The 17,169-nt window shown below is 38.2% G+C and overlaps 1 protein-coding gene across 6 annotated transcripts in view; it reads left to right on the top strand.

The window, feature by feature from the left end:
* Nucleotides 1-17,169, top strand: part of DIAPH3 (diaphanous related formin 3) — a 527,980-nt gene that overhangs the window by 386,324 nt on the left and 124,487 nt on the right. For 5 of the 6 annotated variants that reach the window (XM_043478170.1, XM_043478171.1, XM_043478173.1 and 2 more), the window contains 2 exons: nt 12,969-13,064; nt 13,531-13,590. In XM_043478170.1, coding sequence (XP_043334105.1) covers nt 12,969-13,064; nt 13,531-13,590 — 156 coding nt within the window. The remainder of the gene's footprint in view (nt 1-12,968; nt 13,065-13,530; nt 13,591-17,169) is intronic. The other variant, XM_043478172.1, reaches the window with a different exon arrangement.

The following is a 17,169-nucleotide window of genomic DNA, read 5'->3' on the forward strand; positions in this document are numbered from 1 at the left end:
TGTTTTCAATCACTTGTTATTATTTATAAACAACATTGTTGTGAACATCCTTGTGCATGTTTGAGTTAAGATAATTTTCTTAGGAAGAAATTATTTCATCAAGTGGTATGTGCAATTTATTTCTGATACAGATTGCCAAATTGCATTGCAGAGAGGTTGCATTAGTCCTGTATTTCCCCTAACACTGTGTGGGATGATCTGTTTTCAAATCTTCACCAGTTATTCTCAGTTGTTGTTATTGCCACGCCCATAGATGAGAAATGGTCTCTTATTGACATACTTGAAAAATCTTTAATTATGAATGAGGCTGAGGATTATATCCTCTGTATAAAAGCCCTGTTTGTTTGTCTTCATGGTGGGTTTCCTGAATACATTGTTTGTCTGATTTTTTGTTTTTTGTTTTTATTGAACTGTTGACTTTTTTTTCTGAGTCATAAACTTCTTTATTTCAAGAAAATGAGATTTAGGGAATGCCTGTTTTCAAACACGTTTCCTAGTTTCTCCTTTTGTTGTTTATGTGTAGTGTAGACTTTGTTCTATTAGTCTTGTGATTTGTAGATATTTATTATAGTACAGACCATATGACATCTGGGTATTCAGATTTTTCCCAGAAGATCTTCCGATTTCAGCCCTAATGAAAAATACACTTTTCCATATTGTCTACTATTCTTTGCAGTTTTATTTTTTAGTGTTGAAACATTTCATCCACTTGGGATTTATTTTGGTGTTAGTAGGAGGATAGGATCCAAGTAAACTACCATCACAGTAGTTAGTGAGTCTTTTCTTATCCTCTGCTGATTTGAAATGCCACATTTATCATGAATCATGACTTGAGTTTTCATATTCAATGTAAACTTCAGTCATGAATTTCATTTATTCAGTATAAATTACCAAGAGCCACATATTCTGTGTATTATTTTCCACATAATGGAAAATATGGACCACAGAGCTACCACACACCTCCACACCCCACAACACACACGAACACACAGAACTTCTCAGAGGCTCATATTCTGTGGTACACACTTTGGGAAATTGTCTGACTTACTGAAGTTGTGTTTTGGTGTTTTTTTAAAAAATACATTGGTTTTCTATTTAATACAACACAAATAAGTTTTTCCTTTAATATTTTGTAATAACAAACTCATTCATAGATTGTATGGTTTCTTTAAATCTTGTGCCTTATGTGTGTTTATATTCCAAAAGTGGGTGTGCCCTCTTTATTTGAGAGGAGAATTAAATGAGCAGACAATAACTGATTTTTCTGAAATTCTGTCAGTTGTTTATATTATTAATAGTTTTTGAAATGAAAGACCTTTTATAAAAAATTCCAGAAGGTAAATCAGATATCTTCATGAGTTAAACTAAATGACTATGATGCCAAAATCATTTTCTTACAACTATCTAAATCATAAGAAGTTTGAAAACTAAAAGTTAATAACAATACATTTTGATGTATAACAGTAAATTTTTATTACCACTTTTTCCTAGTTCTTTATATAATTAAAATAGAACCATGCTTTAAACATGACATCCAGTAATGGATTTCTTTCTTTCTTTTTTTTTTTTGAGACTGGAAAGTTCATATAAGAAAAATTTTTTACTTTTACGAATGCCTCTATAACTCTAATATAGCATGAAAATATAGATTCCAATCTAATATAATGTAACAAATAGTATAATAATTATAGTTTATACAGTCAAATGTATCTGCAAAATATTTTTCACTCAAGCTTTGAAAATATAGCCTTATATTTTATCCAGAGCGCCTTAAAGAATGGCCCTGTGATCTGTGCTCAGAGTTAGGATGACTGTCAGGGTCCAGGCTTATCGAAGCAGCAGGAAGGGGTGGGATCATTGCAGCCACCCCTGACAGCCGCAGCTGACACAGCGCCAGTGGATGCCCCAGACAGGAGGAGGAGCCGGGAGGTTATCACGTCTGACTCCTCTGCTTCCAGCAGCACTGTGCGGGTGCTTTATCAGTCAGAGGTACATTAGAGGGCCACCCTCAGCTTCACTGCACGGGAGCTTTGGAAAATGAGGTTTTAGCTTTTCCAGTCTCTGCAGTGGAAGCAGACAAAGAGAGGATAGGGAATGGATATGTTGTGTTGGCCATTCAGCAATGTGCTCCATATTAGTGAATAAGAATAGTCATCATAATAGTAAAAATAATAGTAATATGTACTGAAACCCTACTCTATGTGTGTTGGTCCTTTATTGAACCAGAACCTGGTGGTCTGGAGTCGACGATGAGAGAGTGAAAGAAGGAAAGAGGCTAATATTCCCTGGGTTACGCAGCCAGCTTCCACACTCCAGGGAATCAGCCAGAAATAGAGAGATGGAGAGAGAGAGAAAGACAGACAGACAGACAGGGGGACCCAAGCTCTGATGGAGCAAAGGTGTTTTAATCAACATGGTGTGGGCATATATATAGTCTTACAAGGTAGTTATTCTCAGCAAAGATAAAGATTAAAATTCCAGACTTACAAAACATAAGGCAATCCTTATCAAAGAGAGAGAGTCTTAAACAATCACTTTTACCATATGGTTCATAAAAAGGAAGAGGGTACTTATCACCGTATTGAAAAACTAACGAAGGAAATGCCTGGATTCCTCAGCCCCAGGAAAGGCAGGCCTCTCCTCTTAATTCCTGAATATTCAGGAATGAATAAGGACCAGAGGATTAGTGACAGATCCAAAACAGCACACAGGAAGCCTCCTGTTAAATGCTTCCTGACATGCGTGAAGCATTACCCTAAGTTCTTTACTTAGACTAGCTCACTTGACCCTCACAACAGCCTTTTGAGGTGGGTACTGTTATTCCCCGTCTGATAGATGAGGAAATAGGGAGGCACAAGGTGGTCTTTAAGGCAGGCACACCTCTGGTGAGAGCCAAGAGTTAAGTGCAACAGTTTGGCTCCTTGACTTCATTTTTGTTTCCGGAAAAAGGAGAAACTTCCTTCTTTGTAAAAGATTGTAATTTTTTCCTTCTAACTTGTTTTTGTTTGTTTTTTTTAATATTTATGTATTTTTAATTGGCGATTGCTTTACAATATTGGTTTGATTTCTGTTATCAGCATGAATTAACCAAGTGAGTACATATGTTCCCGCCCTCTTGAATCTCCCTCCCACCTCCCACCCATACCCACCCCTCTAGGTTATTGCAGAGCTCCCGTTGGAGTTCCCAGTCACACGGCAAATTCCCCTTGGCTGTCTATTTTCATGTGTTAGTGTGTAGGCTTCCAGGCTGCTCCCCTTTCATCACTCCCTCTCCCTCTGCTCCCCCACCCTTTTCCGTCAGTCTGTTCTGTATGTCTGCGTCTCCATTGCTGCTCTGCAAGCCAGTTCATCAGTACCATTCCTATATACTCATTATGAAAAGTCAGAAAGAAATTAACGAAGCAGTCCCATTTACCATTGCAACTGAAAGGGTAAAATACCTAGGAATAAACTGGTTCATTGGTTCACAAAGAGTCAGACATGACTGAGCGACTGAACTGAACTGAACTGAAGGAGACAAAAGAGCTCTATACAGAAGACTGAAAGACACTGATGAGAAGTCAAAGATGACATAAACAGAGGGAGGGATAGCCCATGTTCCTCGGTTGGAAGAAATCAGTGTGAAAACGTCTGTACTTCCAGAAGCAATCTACAGATTCAGTGCAATCCCTATCAAATTACCAATGGCATTTTTCACAGAGCTAGAACAAAAAACTTCCTTCTAACTTGTAATAGGAAATATATTTAATTTAAGATATGCAAATAATGAAGACTAGTGAGTAAAACCAGAAATACTAAAGTATTGGGTTTTTAAATTTAAAATTCCACTTCTCATGGTTGAGCCATTCATTTAATTATAGTATAAGAGAGAACAGTTGTAATTATTTTATTTCTTAAATTCCAATGAAAATTGACTTTTTAATTTTTTTGAGGCAAATTTTCAGTTTCATATCTGGATTAAGACACATTTGGGGGGCACATAGTTTTGAGGGCATTAGCCTACTGTGTTTCTTCCTTTGGTTGGCAAAACAATCAAAATGATAATTGTAATAATATTAATATTTTATACACTGAACAATGGCAAAATACACATAATAATAATAGCAAAGCTATTTTTTCCTACTATGCTGTTGTTTTTGGGTCGTTAAGTCATGTCCAACTTTTTGTGACCACATGAACTGCAGCAACTGGGCTTCCCTGTCCATCAACTCCCGAAGTTTGCTTAAACTCATGTCCATTGAGTAGCTGATGCCATCCAACCATCATCCTCTGTCGCCCCCTTCTCCTCCTGCCCCCAAGCCTTACCAGTATGAGAGTCTTTTTCAATGAGTTGGCATTTAACATAAGGTGGCCAAAGTATTGGAGCTTTAGCTTCAGCATTAATCCTTCCAATGAATATTCAGGGTTGATTTCCTTTAAGATTGACTGGTTTGATCTCCTTGCTGTCCAAGGAACCCTTGATTCTTCTACAGTACCACTATTCCATAGCTGCGCACACCCTGCCCCCCAAAAGACACATTTAAAAACATTATTTTAAGTTATTCCTGTCTTTTTGCTATCTTGGTTAATTCATATTTTGAGCTTTGTTCTAGAAGGCTAAAGACTGAACTTGATGACCAAGTAAAGCAAATATAACCTGGTTCCCAGAAGGTTTTAACTAGCAGCATGAACAATGAATTCATGTAATTTTGTTGGATCCACTATCTTGTGTTTCTTTTAAAAAGAGTTAAGTTTAACTCTGAGTCTCTGAATTTTGGACTTCAGTTGCACACTTTCAACACCTCTTTGCAGAAACTGAGCTTTTCTTCCCTATCCTCATGCCAAACTCTAGGCTGTTAATGTATCTCTTACTACTACTGAAGTCATATCATATGTGGTGAGACCTAAAGAAGGTGTGCCAGAGATGGTGGGAGTAAAAAGGGGAGCTCTGGAAACACATTCAAAATGAACACAATGGAAGATGTTCACACGTTGCAAACAGCTGTGAACTGTTCACATTACGTATTAGTTGCATATAAGTTTGCCTTGTGGCTTCACCCTCAGCTCTCTTTTCTTATATCTACACACACCCATCCTAACAGAGCTCATGCTTTGTCATAATACCAATGATGCTGCTAAGTCACGTCAGTCATGTCCGACTCTGTGCGACCCCATAGACCGCAGCCCACCAGGCTCCCCATCCTGGGATTCTTCAGGCAAGAATACTGGAGTGGGTTGCTATTTCCTTCTCCAGTGCATGAAAGTGAAAAGTGAAAGTGAGGTCGCTCAGTCTTGTCTGACCCTTCACAACCCCATGGACTGTAGCCTAGCAGGCTCCGCCGTCCGTGGGATTTCCCAGGCAAGAGTACTGAAGTGGGTTTCCAATGATGACGACGGCAAAGATTAACTGTTAAGTTCTTATGATGCGCCAGGAACTCTGTTGCGTGATACACATGATTTAGCGCCTTTAATCCTCTCAATAATCTTATGAAGTAGGCGCTATTATTAGTCACACATTTAAGTTGAGGGAAAAAGAATGGGGGTTGGTTAGTAAGGCTAAGTACTTTGCCCAGTCACACCAATTTTCTAATTGGAAAGCCAAAATTTAAATACAGGTTGTCTAAATTCAAAACTTGTATTCACTACCATTTCGCTATGCTTATGTATTATTCTATATCTCAGAGTTTGACCAGTATGCTTCTAAAAGTTCAATCTATTATTAATAGTATAACCAATTCTTCTCCCCCAAGTTTCAAACCTGTAAGCCTTCTAGACACCATTAATCAACCTGTAGTTGGCTATCTCATGATCATCTCAACATATACAAACTGAATTCTTCTCTTGGCTCAGGCACATTGTACCATGAAGCAAAAATAATTCAGTACTTGGTGAATAATACCAACTTATATCCAATTGGCTGAATCAGAAACTTGAATATCAGCCTCAACTTTACTTCGTAATACACACATCCACAAAAACCAAGATTTTTCTGTTCTTTGTCCTTTTTCTTTTCCTTTTTCAACACTTTTGCTCTTTATCTGGTTCCTGAAATTGTGTTTTTCCTGGATTTAAGTCACAAAAGGGAGAGGAACCAGAGATCAAATTGCCAATATCCGTTGGAGCATCGAAAAAGCAAGAGAGTTCCAGAAAACCATCTACTTCTGCTTTTTTGACTACACCAAAGCATTTGATTGTGTGGATCAGAGCAAACTGTGGAAAATTCTTCAAGAGATGGGGATACCAGACCACCTGACCTGCCTCCTGAGAAATCTGTATGCAAGTCAGGAAGCAACAGTTAAAATTGGACATGGAACAGCAGACTAGTTCCATATCAGGAAAGGGGTATGTCAAGGCTGTATATTGTCACTCTGCTTATTTAACTTATATGCAGAGTACATCATGTGAAATGCCAGGCTGGACGAAGCACAAGCTGGAATCAAGATTGCCGGGAGAAATATCAAAAACCTCAGATATGCAGGTGATACCACCCTATGGCAGAAAGTGAAGAAGAACTAAAGAGCCTCTTGATGAAAGTGAAAGAGGAGAGTGAAAAAGCTGGCTTGAAACTCAACATTCAGAAAACTAAAATTATGGCATCTGGTCCCATCACTTCATGGCAAATAGATGGGGAAGCAGTGGAAACACTGTTAGAATTTATTTTTGGGGGCTCCAAAGTCACTGCAGATGGTGGAGATCTCCATTGCCTCACTCTCCATTGTGTATTGGACCTTTTGTTACCTGTCTTCTTTCCCTTTTCATAGGAAAGCACCTTTAGGTCAAGAAGCAGCCTCTTCTCTTCTCTTCCTCCGTTTTGGTTGTCTCTTCCTGTTAGGAATTTTTTAGATTTTTCATACTTACCATTGTGGACTTGTAGCCTGCCAGACTCCTCTATCATGGGAATTTCCTAGGCAAGAATACTGGAGTGGGTTGCTATTTCCTTTTCCAGGAGATTTTCCTGACCCAGGGGTCAAACCTGGGTCTTCTGCATTGCAGGCAGACTCTTTACCATCTGAGCCATGAGGGGATCCACGATGTGATTTCTACAGATTTCTAAATGAAATAACAGTATGCTTACAGCACAGTAAGTGATCCTCCCCCTCACCCTCTCAACTCCCACTTCCCAGAGGTAACCACTTTTAATTCTTAGGTCCCTCTTTTTTTCCTGTATTTACCTCTTCTTTATTTCTAGTAGTATACTTAGGCTATCACTTGTCAGTTCTTCACTTTAGCCGTTGAGTTCCTAAGTGGCAGAAAGTTTAGTTCCTCTTTGCCTCTCCCCACTTACACTGTCCTCATTGCACCCTTCCTCCTTTACCTCCGCGGCCATCACCTTGTAGCTGTCCATACTTGATGGTCAGAGAAGAGCCAGTGAGTGCAGGAGGCACAGGAGACCTGGGTTGGATGTCTGGGGTTGGAAAGATCGCCTGGAGAAGGCAATGGCAACCCACCCCAGTATTCTTGCCTGGAGAATCCCATGGACGGAGGAGCCTGGCAGGCTACAGTCCACAGGATGATGAAGAGTCGGACACGACTGAGCTTGCAGACATATATCCATAATAGTGCAATGATGTCAGTATTCCTCACCCCTCTGGTTAGTATTCCGTGATTGCTTCCTGTAGGACAGCAATATTATTTCTAGGTTTATACAGTAATTAACAAAAATTGCTTGGTATTTGTATATACCTATCATTGTTCTCTTTCTGACAGGTCTGTGAAATAAGAAAGAATATTTCTGTAAATGGCCCATCCCAGCAGATTTGCTTTTAGTTTCTTGGCCCCCTTTCTCTCCTGTAGCCTACTTGTCTCCCTTGTGATCGCCTTAACAGAGCCCCTCTCTGCCTATCCACACATCCTCTTGACTCTTCTTTAGAAACATCTCATCCTTAACTCTCCCTTCTGTTTCTCTTGAAACCAAGTGACTTTTTAAAATATGATTTAGAAAGTAAGCAAGGTGATATGTTGTTCTGACAAAGCACAGCTTTGACTATTGCAGTTAGTCTATTTATTTAAAAGAGTTTTCACAGCAGGAGAGAGGCTATAAATATTTTGAATATCAATTGACTTGTAGTTAAAGAAATTGAATTCTAGTCTATGATAAAAACGGCTAATTTTTATTTCTCTGGTTTGTATTAGAATAATGTAAACATGAGTCATTTAAATACTTTTCCTGAGTCTGGAAGATCCCTTAAGAAGGAAATGGCAATCTACCTCAGTCTTCTCACCTGAGAAATCCCATGGACAGAGGAGCCTGGCAGGCTATAGTGAGTGGGGTTGCAAAGAGTTGGACACCACTGAACAGCTAAAGAACAGCAGCAAAATACTTTATTATACCTCACTTCTTTAACTCTTGCCTTTGTATCTGCGTTTCTTCTGCCAGATGTGTTGTTCCCTCCCCAGTCCCTGCCATGCCCACTCATGCTTGTTCACCAGGTTTTAATTCACTGGGAAAAACTTACATCTCCGATATAACCCTCCATACCTAGCACGCTTTTCCACTTCTGGAGAGCTGAAAACACCTCTTGTTAATTCTTGGGACCTAGATATCTTGAATGCCTAGTAATATTCTGGCACATCAGAGCCCTCAGTAAACGTGTGTCAAGTAAAAATTTTAAATGCATTTTCAGCATTTGGAAAAACATCTTTATTTTGTGTCCACATCTTACCCATTGGGTTATTTTAAGAGTCTACTTGTATTTCTGAACCGAACTTTCCATAGAAATGATGTTATTCAAAGGCATAATTCAATATGCTATAAAAGAGTTATTTAATTTATAATGTATCTGAAACAATACTTAGAACATAATTGAATATTACATAAACTGCCTATAGTATACCATGGAGTTCATTTATGAATTTATTTCCATACATTTTTGTATCACTTAGCAATTTACCAAGTGCTTTCATTTGTATGATTTCATTTGATCGTCTCCTGAACCATGGGTATGTATTATCGCTATTAGGCATCTCAGGAATGATTACGTAGCCAGTTGACAGCTCAGACTAGAATGCAGGTCTTCTTACTCTGATACTATATAATTTTCATTATAGGAGTGGGGAATGGAAGCCAAGCAAAACTGTTAACACTGGGGAATAAGTCCAGGGACAGAAGTTCCAGGTAGAGCCTGATGGATGGGAGAGAATGTTTGTGGAGAATCACAGGTAGTTGCCTTTAGTGGAGGAACAGGTTGTGATGTTGGAAATCAGAGATATGATTTAAAGAGCAATTGGAGTCAGTGTCAGGGCCAAGTGAACGAGTTGGGACTTTATGTTGTGGGAAGTGAGTGATTTTGAAAATTTGTGACTAGGGGATCATAATTCTGCTTCAGTGCTGTATGGAATGAATTGAATTAGGGAGAAACTAGAAGCAGTATCATTTCAGGCAACACATACAGTATTTCAGGTGAAAAACAGTTCAGTTCTGGACCAGCGACATTAATTTTAGTCAGAAGAGGAAACAGCAGCTCGCTTCCTGGGATATTGGCAGGTGCTGAACGGACATGTGAGACCAGGGAGAGGAGGGAGCCAGTCAGCGTTGTTGACTTCTGTCACAACTTCTGTTCTTCTGTGTGGGGACTCCTTCCAGCTGACCACACCTGTGCTTCATTTGCTGATAGAGTCAACATACATTGGTAAACACTTTCTTTGCTAAATGTTAAATGAAAGCCATAATCCTTGCCCTCAGTGGACTAATAGCCTCGTGGTAGAAACAATCACATAAACAATATTATAGAGGATTTATTGATATATGTACCTCAAGCCATTAGGACACAAAAAGGCACCCAGTTCAGCATATATAGGTCAGGAAAGGATATTTAGTTGTCTGTCTGGAAGGAGAAGGAGATAGCTTGGTGAAGAAAGCAGGAAGGATGTTCTATGCAGACGGAACAGCATGATCGAAGGCATGAAATTGAGGACATGAGACTGTGGGTAGTTGTTTAGTGAGCTTGACCACGTCAGCGTCTATCTCCCAAGAACAATGGCATCATCCTACCTGACCGTAATATAATTTTCACACTCAAGTGGCTGGTGGTGGTGGTTTAGTCGCTCAGTCGTGTCCGACTCTTGTGACCCCATGGACTGTAGTCCGCCAGGCTCCTCTGTCCATGGGATTCTCCAGGCAGGAATACTGGAGTAGGTAGTCATTTCCTTCTCCAAGGGGTCTTCCCCACCCAGGAAGCGAACCCAGGTATCCTACATTGCAGGCATATTCCTTACCGACTGAGCTACAAGGGAAGCCTCAAGTGACTAACATTGGTATAATATAATTATTTAATACCCAACACATTTTAAAATTGGACTTTCACAATAATGTCATCTGTGACTTTTGTGCATTGCAAGAGCTAATCAGAGATTCTGTGCTGCATTTAGTTGTCATGTCTTTTTAATCTCCTCTAACATAAAATGCTGTTTCCCTAACCTTTTCTTCTCTTTTTTTCTTTCTTGGTCTTTCATGACATTGATGACTTTTAAGAACCTAGACTAGTTGTTTCACAAAATATTGTTTCCTTACATTTAGATTTATATTTCTGCACAGGTTATATTGTGTCCATTTCAGTTCATGACCTCAGAAGACAGTTGTTGTCCATGTACCCCACTGGTGATGTCAAATTTGATTATTTGGTTAAGGTATTATCTGTGAGTTTTCTCCATGCCATGTTCCTCCATAACCTCACATACAATAGTTTTTGTAACCATTGATGATTTCTGCCTAATTAATTCTTATTGTGTGAGTTGTAATATGGTGAATTTTCTTTTTTCAATAGAGCTTTTTCTTCCCCTTTTTAAATAAAATTTAAAATGTTTAGTGTCAGTATGGATTCATGATTCTTTTTTCCGTTGTATAATAATGCATTCTCATCATTACCTATTCAGTGTTCAGACTGTCCTATATTTGGCTAAGGCTATTCTTCTTTCCCTGCTAGCTAAGGCTTCCCTGTTAGCTCAGATGGTAAAGAATTTGCCTGCAGTGCAGAAGACCTGGATTTGATCCCTGGATCGGGAAGATCTACTGGAGGAGGGCATGAGCCCACTCCAGTATTCTTGCCTGGAGAATCCCATGGACAGACCATGGAGTCGTAAAGAGCTGGACGTGACAGAGCGACTCACGCTTTCACATTCGCTTTCATTCTTCAGTCTGGCCCCTCCCCTCATCTGTCTTTGAGCCCTTTCTTATTTTCTGGCACAACTGTGTTTTCCTGACTCATTTCATTCTTCCTTGATCTCAGCCCTAGAAGCAGCCATTTTTGTAAGTATTGCAGTTCCTATCAGTGAGAAATAATGTTTAGAAGCCAAGATTTGAGGGCCAGGTGTGCTCACTGCTCCTTAGTGTCATTACTTCTTGGCTCTGGGACTGCGAAGCTAGAAAAGTACTTTTTTAAAAGCTGAGCTTATCAGATACCTTTCTGTCTAGTCCAGCACTTCATGGTTCTTCCTTGCCTCCTCCCACTCTGTGTTTGTGTTTCCCAGCAAGCATCCGTGTTCTGCATCAACGTGTCTACCCACCTGCTCAGGCTCATGATACTCGTGTGATAGTTTCACAGTCACTTCATCAGTACTACGGTCAGCAGCAAACTTACTGTAGGAAGTTCAAAGTTTCCTTTTTTTAGTGAGATATATTCACAACTAATATCACACTAACGAGATATATTACATATTTAGCTTTACCTGAAGTTCTTTTTAGGGAAAATGTAGTAGAGCTTGAGTGTAAATTTCCAAGATTGCTAGGTACTAATTAAAATATCTGAAATATTTAATATATTTTAATTAAAATAGCCATCAAACCACTTTAGAACTAAATTTACATGTAAGTTAACAACCTCCAAATACTCTATTGCTCACCCACCTTTTTTCACATTATACCTATGAAGTTTAGTACTTTTCTAAAAATGAAACAGAACCAGATTGCAAATGGCCGATACATATTTATATTTATATATCTGTTTATAAACTGTAAATGAGTATGTTATTTGTACTCTACTGAGTTCGTTTCTCATATGTTCCCTAGAAAAGGATTGCATTTCAAAAAAGAAAAAATCCAGAGGAAAATAGTTATGTAGTATTTTAGACATGACTGTGTACCAGTCATACAATTTCATATAGAATGCCTGAAAATAACTACTCTCTCAGGGACCAAAAAAAAAAAAATCTTTGGCATTTCCATGGATTTAGTTTGAACCAGTAGTTTCTTTGAACCACCCCCCCCTTTTTTAACAGCTTCCTTTAAAAAGCATTTAGCATGGACATATGTAACTATAGATTATTACAAAATAACTAAATACAGAGAGTTGGCTCTATATCCAGAATCTCATCAATTATATGTAGAATATCAGTTTAAACTAATCATAATGTGTTTCTATCCTTCAGATTTTTCGGAGCCTCTTTTGGTTTATTTTTCATTAAAAAGACAAACTTTTCATACTTTCTGTAAAAGTTTATAGTGATTGTTCTGTGTCACTGAAAGTCTGGGGACAATTATGCTCTGATATGAAGAATCAGCTGTTGGGAGCATGTTCACAGAAGTTGGCCTAGAAATATAATTTTGTACAATAAATTTAGACAGCAGAATCTCTATAACAACAGAAACATCCTCCCACACCTGGTCGATTTTAGAATAGGAGCTGATGCCTTGAAAATAACCCATTTCTACAAGGGAAATGTGATTTATGATAACCCGAGACACAGATATGACTAGACCCACATTCCATTTAAAGTTATTGTGCCACCAGACTATAAAAACAGTGCTCTAAAGTGAATCAGTGGAATTTGGTTCTCTTTAGTGGACAGTGGCAGAGGCACTAATGAGACAGATTTCATTAAAAGATATTTGATTTCTGGGGGAGTTAAAGTCCTTTCATATTTTGAAATTGCTAGCTTGGACCTGGCATCTGATCTTCTTCCCCCTACCACACCATCACCAGTTCCTGCACGTGCTTTGACATTGCTATGGTAACCCGGAGGGATGATGGAATTCCCGGCTTCTCTTTTCACAGAGGGTGATGAGACAGGAGTGATGGATAGTCTGCTGGAGGCCTTGCAGTCGGGGGCTGCCTTCCGCGACCGAAGGAAAAGGACACCGAAGCCAAAAGGTGAACATTATGCTTCTTTCATGTTGCTTTCTAGGGAACCGTAACAAAGAACAGCGCTCCCCTTTTTTATAATTCTTTTAAAGTCATGTGTCACGAATGTGGTGCTGTGGGCAGCAACTCTTCAGGAGTTTTGCAATGACAAGTGTCGGAGAGAGAAGCGTTCCAGTTGGCCAGTGTCACTGGCATGTTAACAAATCAACGTGCTGAACCTGGGAAAGCCTGATTAGTGAGACGGGTCTGTCTCATCTAAGGGACCAGATGTACCTTATCCCAGTGGAGTTCACAGTAGCATAGTGAAAGGAGAAGTAAAAGTCATAACATTGTTGCTTCAAGTATATCAGGGTATTGAAGAGTTGCTTCGCTTCCGGAAATACTTAACCTTGGAAAAATGTCTAATATTGTTATACTTCCTGAGATGAGCAGAGCTCTATATTAAGTTTCTTTTATGTGTATGTATTTTTAACAGATATTCGGCAGAGTCTCAGTCCAGCATCTCAGAGGCCTATTCTGAAAGTTTGTAACCATGGTAATAAACCGTATTCATAAATTGCACATTCTTCTTATCTACTTTTATCCTGTTGATCTGTGATTGTAGTAGGCTGCTGTGATGTTCTTGAGTTTCAGTGTGACTGAAATAGTAAAAATGTGTGTATGTACATATTTGTGATGAGATTGTACACTCAGATTTTCCATCCCTCCATTAGTGCCTGGAGGTAGTGTCACAGAGTCTTCTTTCAGGTCTCAAGGACATATTTTGCTTTTATTATTATTATTATTTGAAGTTACCTCACACATTTATAATCAGTGTTGTCCAATGTCTCCTTTCAAAAACTTTGTTTTCTCCTAATCCTGTTTTGAGCAGTATATTTACTTTACATTAAGATGCAGTTTGAATTACTGAATTGTTACCTCTTTTACTCTACCATATTTGCCAGTACAGTGTGAAACACTGTGACCAACTCTGTGGCCAGATCTTTAACACAGAGAGCTTCATGTGGTATTATTGTGGAAGGATGTGCTAGAATCACTAAGAAAGGTGAGTTACCTTAGTCTCCAATATTTATCTGAGACTGGCTCCTTTCGTACATCCCTGGCTGGCTCCTGAACCCCCGGCTCATGGAGCCCTCTTTCTGTCTTCAAGACGCCGTTTTGTGTGGGTTGGGTTTTATTTACTTTGGCTTCCTTTCTCTCACTGTTATGTATTATGGTTTCTGCTTCCCTTTCCTAGTCAAAATCAAATTCATCCATCGTGATTGACATTTATTCAGTGAGGTGTTAGCAGAGTTTACTAGATTTATAAATGAAAAGATACTTGACAGACTTTATTTGGGTTGTTTTGGGTACAGATGAGTTAACATTCTGGAAGTGTTAATGTGTGACTGAATAGAGAAACTTATGTCGGATTTGTAGAGTAACCTAAAAAGAATATGAGGTAAATAAGAAAGGGGCATGAATGTAATGATCTTTTACTAGCTGTGTAGATGCTTACTGATCAAGATGAAGTATACGTAATAGTTGCTTAATAAATGAAAGAAAAAGTAAAAAAATGTACACCAAAATTTTAAATAGATCTTTTGACTTTTTTCAACAGTTTGTTTTTATTGTTTTGCTTTTAGCTATTCTAGAAATAGGAAGAAAAAATTGTACTAAGTCAGAAAAATTCATTGTGGATAATTAATTCCTAGCTTTGGGTAATTATTTACTAAATATTGGCAAAAAGTGTGTAGAGGATAGAGAAACGCAGAGAGGCTGAGAGCTTTCTAAGAGTACAGAGCTCCTTAGTGACATAACTGTAACATTAGTGTTGATTCCCATCATGTTTCTTATTTGATTGCATATGAGTACTTAGATTTTTAAATTACTATTAATGCAATATGTGAAATAACTCAGCCTGCATTGTAAGTTATTGTAGAGAAGACCCAGTCATGATATAATATGATTATAATGGCATATGGATACCCATGCTGTGATTAAGTATTCTGGCTGCTATGAAGGGGAAAACTTTAAGATAAATTCGTATACTGGCCTTCAGAAGAACAGTCCTTTTATGACTATAATTTATAGTTAGTAATGTGTCCAGGCTACAAAGGTTTGTCTATAATTATGAATTCTGATATTTTTGATCCAGATGAAAAAAGCAGGTAAGCATTGCACTTCTCTTTTTATCAAGGCTGATATACTTACTATCTTAAGTCTAAGGTTTTTGTGATAATTAAGTAAGTAAATTATATAGCAAGTCAAAGGAGATATATCTTAAAGATCAAATTCTCTGTTCAAAGATAAATGTAATCGTTTAAGGCATTTTAAAAACTTATTTTCATTGATATTTATGTTTTCCCTTTATGTTTCTCATCAAGTAGGAAAAAAAATTCAAATGACCAGACTTATTTTTAAAGATACATGTATTACACTAGACCTTGAAAAATGCAGAATTTAGTTAAGAACATTGCAACAAGGATCATGAGTAATTTTTGAAAAGATAACATTTTAGAATTCATTTTTAAATCTATTTTGAAAAATTACTTTGTTTTCACTAAAAATATTAACCTTACAACTGCACTATGTGATTGAAATGTAACGTAAACCCCTTTTGTTTTTTGATTTACTTTCATGTACTTGGAGAAGGAAATGGCAACCCACTCCAGGATTCTTGCCTCGAAAATCCCATGGACAGAGGAGCCTGGTAGGCTGTAGTCCACAGGGGTCACAAAGAGTCAGACACGACTGAGCGACTTCACCTCATGTACTAAAACTAACAACTGATATTTGTATTTTCTAAAAATATATAGTAGTTGATATCTTATTATTTTTAAAAGATCTATGAGATTTTCTACAGTATTTTAAATTTGTTTGCATCTTAATAATAATAATAGTATTAATAGGCTAATATTTACTGCATTACTTTGCTTATTGAGTTATTTGAGTTAGAAGCCAGACAGTATGTTGAAATGCTTTATATATATCCTTTTTAATCTTCTTAATAATCCTATCAGATAGTCATTGTTTTTATCTCTGTTTTATAGTAAAACATAACCAAAGATTGAACAGGTCTCATAGTTTGCCTCTGGTCCTGTGGCCAAGTTTCAGACACAGGTCTGCCTGACTTCCGAGTCCAGCTTCTTCATCTCTGTGCTATGTCGTGTCTGAACACAGCAGCTTGAATCACTGTTTTTCCCTCTTCTCGTCATCCTGATGAGCCACGTGCGTCCATGTTCTTTCTCTTGTGACATAAATTCGTGCCACTGAGATACACGCTCACATGCACTCAGACATTTTCTAGCCTCTGGTCTGTCCCCTCCCTCGTTCCCAGGTAGAACCACTAGCATAGCACTCTTTTATCTGAGGCTTGGATTGCAAGAATAAACCACCTTCTGGAATTAGGACCATTGTTTATTTCTTTTAATAAACTCTATTAAAATATCTATATTAATTTAATATACTGTTAAAAAATCATGAAAATTTTAGATTATAAATATAGACTTTGTCTGTATGTGTGTGTGTAGGCTAGAAAGAGGGGGATTCATCTCTATTTCAGAATGAGAAAATCCTGATAGTGTATCCTCTGAGACCTTGGAGCTAAAGTATCACAGGATATATTTTGGCAAAAGATGACCTCAAGCGCTCTAACTCCTATAAACCTTACAAACAGAGAAATTGTACACATGGAATAATCCAGCCCTTGTGCAGTGCTAAACCTCTACTCAAAATACTTCCGTTAAAACCTTTCGCTGTTTTATCTTTTGCTTTGTCTGTTAAGACCTAGTAAGAAATCGTGAGTGGTATTTTTCTTTGTTAAGCCTTCACTTGCTCAGTTGTTTAGCAAAATGTATTAAGCACTGCCGGACACTTTAGATGCAGAGATACTGTCTAAGAATTCACCATCCAGTTAGGAGACAGCTGAGTAACAGTTCTCATGTGTCTGGTTAGTGCCAAGATAGCAGTCATGCACAGAGCTTTTGGAATACCATGAAGACCAATCCAGACTTTATGAGACAGTTCAGATTTGGCCTCTAGAGGGACCTGGAATCAAAGCTGAGTTTTGAAGGATAAATAGAAATGAGGCAAAACCCTGATGGCAAGAGTGAGGCAAAAAGCAGAAGCAGCA

The sequence above is a fragment of the Cervus canadensis genome, chromosome 9 (assembly GCF_019320065.1).
Source record: "Cervus canadensis isolate Bull #8, Minnesota chromosome 9, ASM1932006v1, whole genome shotgun sequence".
NCBI lineage: Eukaryota > Metazoa > Chordata > Mammalia > Artiodactyla > Cervidae > Cervus > Cervus canadensis.